The following is a 1,987-nucleotide window of genomic DNA, read 5'->3' as shown; positions in this document are numbered from 1 at the left end:
TAAGCGTGAACATCACGCTTGCCTTGCTTGAGTTTCAAAGCTCTGATCGAGCTCTGAACTCAGCCCTAGGCGGTTCAAACGTCTGTGTGAGCCGGGCTCTAAAAGCCTCTAGCGACCCAGACACATATGGGTTGCGCAACTAAGGCTTAGTACCCGAGTTTTGGCACGACCTGCCAAATTTGACTGAGCAAATGCGACTTGCATTTGCTCGTCGACGATGTGAAGAGACCTTATGGCATCGTCCAACTCGACAAACCATCTTAAGAGGGAGTCTTCTTCGACTCCCTACACTTAGAGATGTCTATCTTTTAGGTTTCGGGACGACGCGTGTGCGTCATCCCAGGTACAGGGGTCTGTACCTGTTGTAACCTCAACAGTTCTGCCTGTTGAGAGCCTTGATGATTAAGCAAGGCTACCTTCTCCTTCACCTCGTCAATTTCATGTTGTATTAATTTAGGGATAGCTGAATGGAGGGCATCTCTGTCCAAACCGGACAGCATGGCCAAGATGGCATCGTTTCCTACGGTCGAACTCATTCGTTCGACCGCACTCCTTTCTATGTCACTTAAAAAGGAGTAGCTATCACGCGAAACGTGATGCGTATTTTTATTATCATCTAACATGCCCATGTTCGATGATAGAACTATGGTCCTTGGACGGACTACAAGTGCTACCACGTGTAACTGGGCACTGCCGACTTGTGCTACTTCAGCACAACTCCAATTCGCACTGCTTCAGTGCGAGCGGTGTCTCACGCCACTTCACGTACACTAGTATGTGCAGAGGAAGACTCTCCTTGAAACACTTGCTTCAAAGAGGGTAAGAAATAAACTGTGTTCAATATAATTAAGTTCTTCTGTTTTGTGCAGAGGAAGACTCTCTTTGAAACACTTGCTTCAAAGAGGTAAGAAATAAACTGTGTTCAATATAATTAAGTTCTTCTGTTTCTATCTATTTTATATTAACTTAATTATAAATTGATACAAAACATGTAATCAAGTCTTATACGTCTTTCTCTTTGCGCGCGAACAGCGGTGACTGGACCGCGGAGCAAGTTGATATAATGGCCTATATCTACCAATGGATAAGCTTTCCGAATATCAATACGTAAAGTAATTTTCTCCAAATATTATCTACCCTTTGATAATATAATAATTCACAACCTTTAAGTGTTAATTTCATGTTAACGATACACCCCGTTACAAACTCAAACTATTTTGTTACAAGGCGGTGGTCTCTACCTGGATAATAGCGCAATGTAATCGACACTTTTAAAGTCCAAGCATTTAGCTGATGTGTTGAGGAAATCGAATTAATTCTCTCAATTGATTCGATTTCCCACCACACCAGCTCCAACAGTTTGCGGAAGGAAACTGAAATACAAATGGCGGATCGTATGCGTATAAATATTCTGGATGCGGCGATAATTCAAGCCCAAACCCCAACAACTCGTATGAAGGTCATGCTAAATAACGTGGCTGATTTTAAGATAGTGAGTGCCATGTATCTGGCATATGAGCCCGATTACATCTTGATGCTCTCAAAGAAACCCATGGAATACCGTCACCAAGTCCAGTGGCATGCCTTAGGAGGGACTAGTTTTCTCACAAGGGCTATCAAATCCTCAAATGAAATTAGCCGTTTGGTGGTACAGATGTACTTCAGTGATAGTTCTGTCACTAGGTGTGACGATTTTACCCAAACGGGAGCACGTCAACCGCTTGAGAAGCACCTTTAAGTACATGAGCGTGATTAATATCTATCGGAATAATGACAATTGTGTCGTCAATTGAGGAGACTATTTCTCTATTTTTCTTGTTTGTTTGACGAACAGGGTGTGCGGTCGGACCCGACAGAAAATACAAATATCCGTTACAAGGTGCCTCAATGACCTACGGAAGTGTAAGGGGATATCCAGCTCCTTACATTATTACATTATATTATTTCTTATAAGAGGAATAATTGATATTATTTTTTATGAGAGGAA

General features: G+C 42.2%; 1 protein-coding gene across 1 annotated transcript; it reads left to right on the top strand.

The window, feature by feature from the left end:
* Positions 1–1,384: 1,384 nt before the first annotated feature.
* CCR75_009165 (uncharacterized protein) lies at positions 1,385–1,738 on the top strand (the record flags this gene model as incomplete). The annotated part of the gene is made up of 1 exon (XM_067967210.1): positions 1,385–1,738. The coding sequence occupies one exon, from the start codon at positions 1,385–1,387 to the stop codon at positions 1,736–1,738; it is 354 nt and encodes a 117-aa protein (XP_067820044.1).
* Between the last annotated feature and the right edge of the window lie 249 nt (positions 1,739–1,987).

The sequence above is a fragment of the Bremia lactucae genome, linkage group LG1, assembly GCF_004359215.1.
Source record: "Bremia lactucae strain SF5 linkage group LG1, whole genome shotgun sequence".
Classification (NCBI taxonomy): Eukaryota; Oomycota; class Peronosporomycetes; order Peronosporales; family Peronosporaceae; genus Bremia; species Bremia lactucae.
Note: the sequence above shows the minus strand (reverse complement) of the source record. Positions and strands in the feature narration are given on the sequence as shown.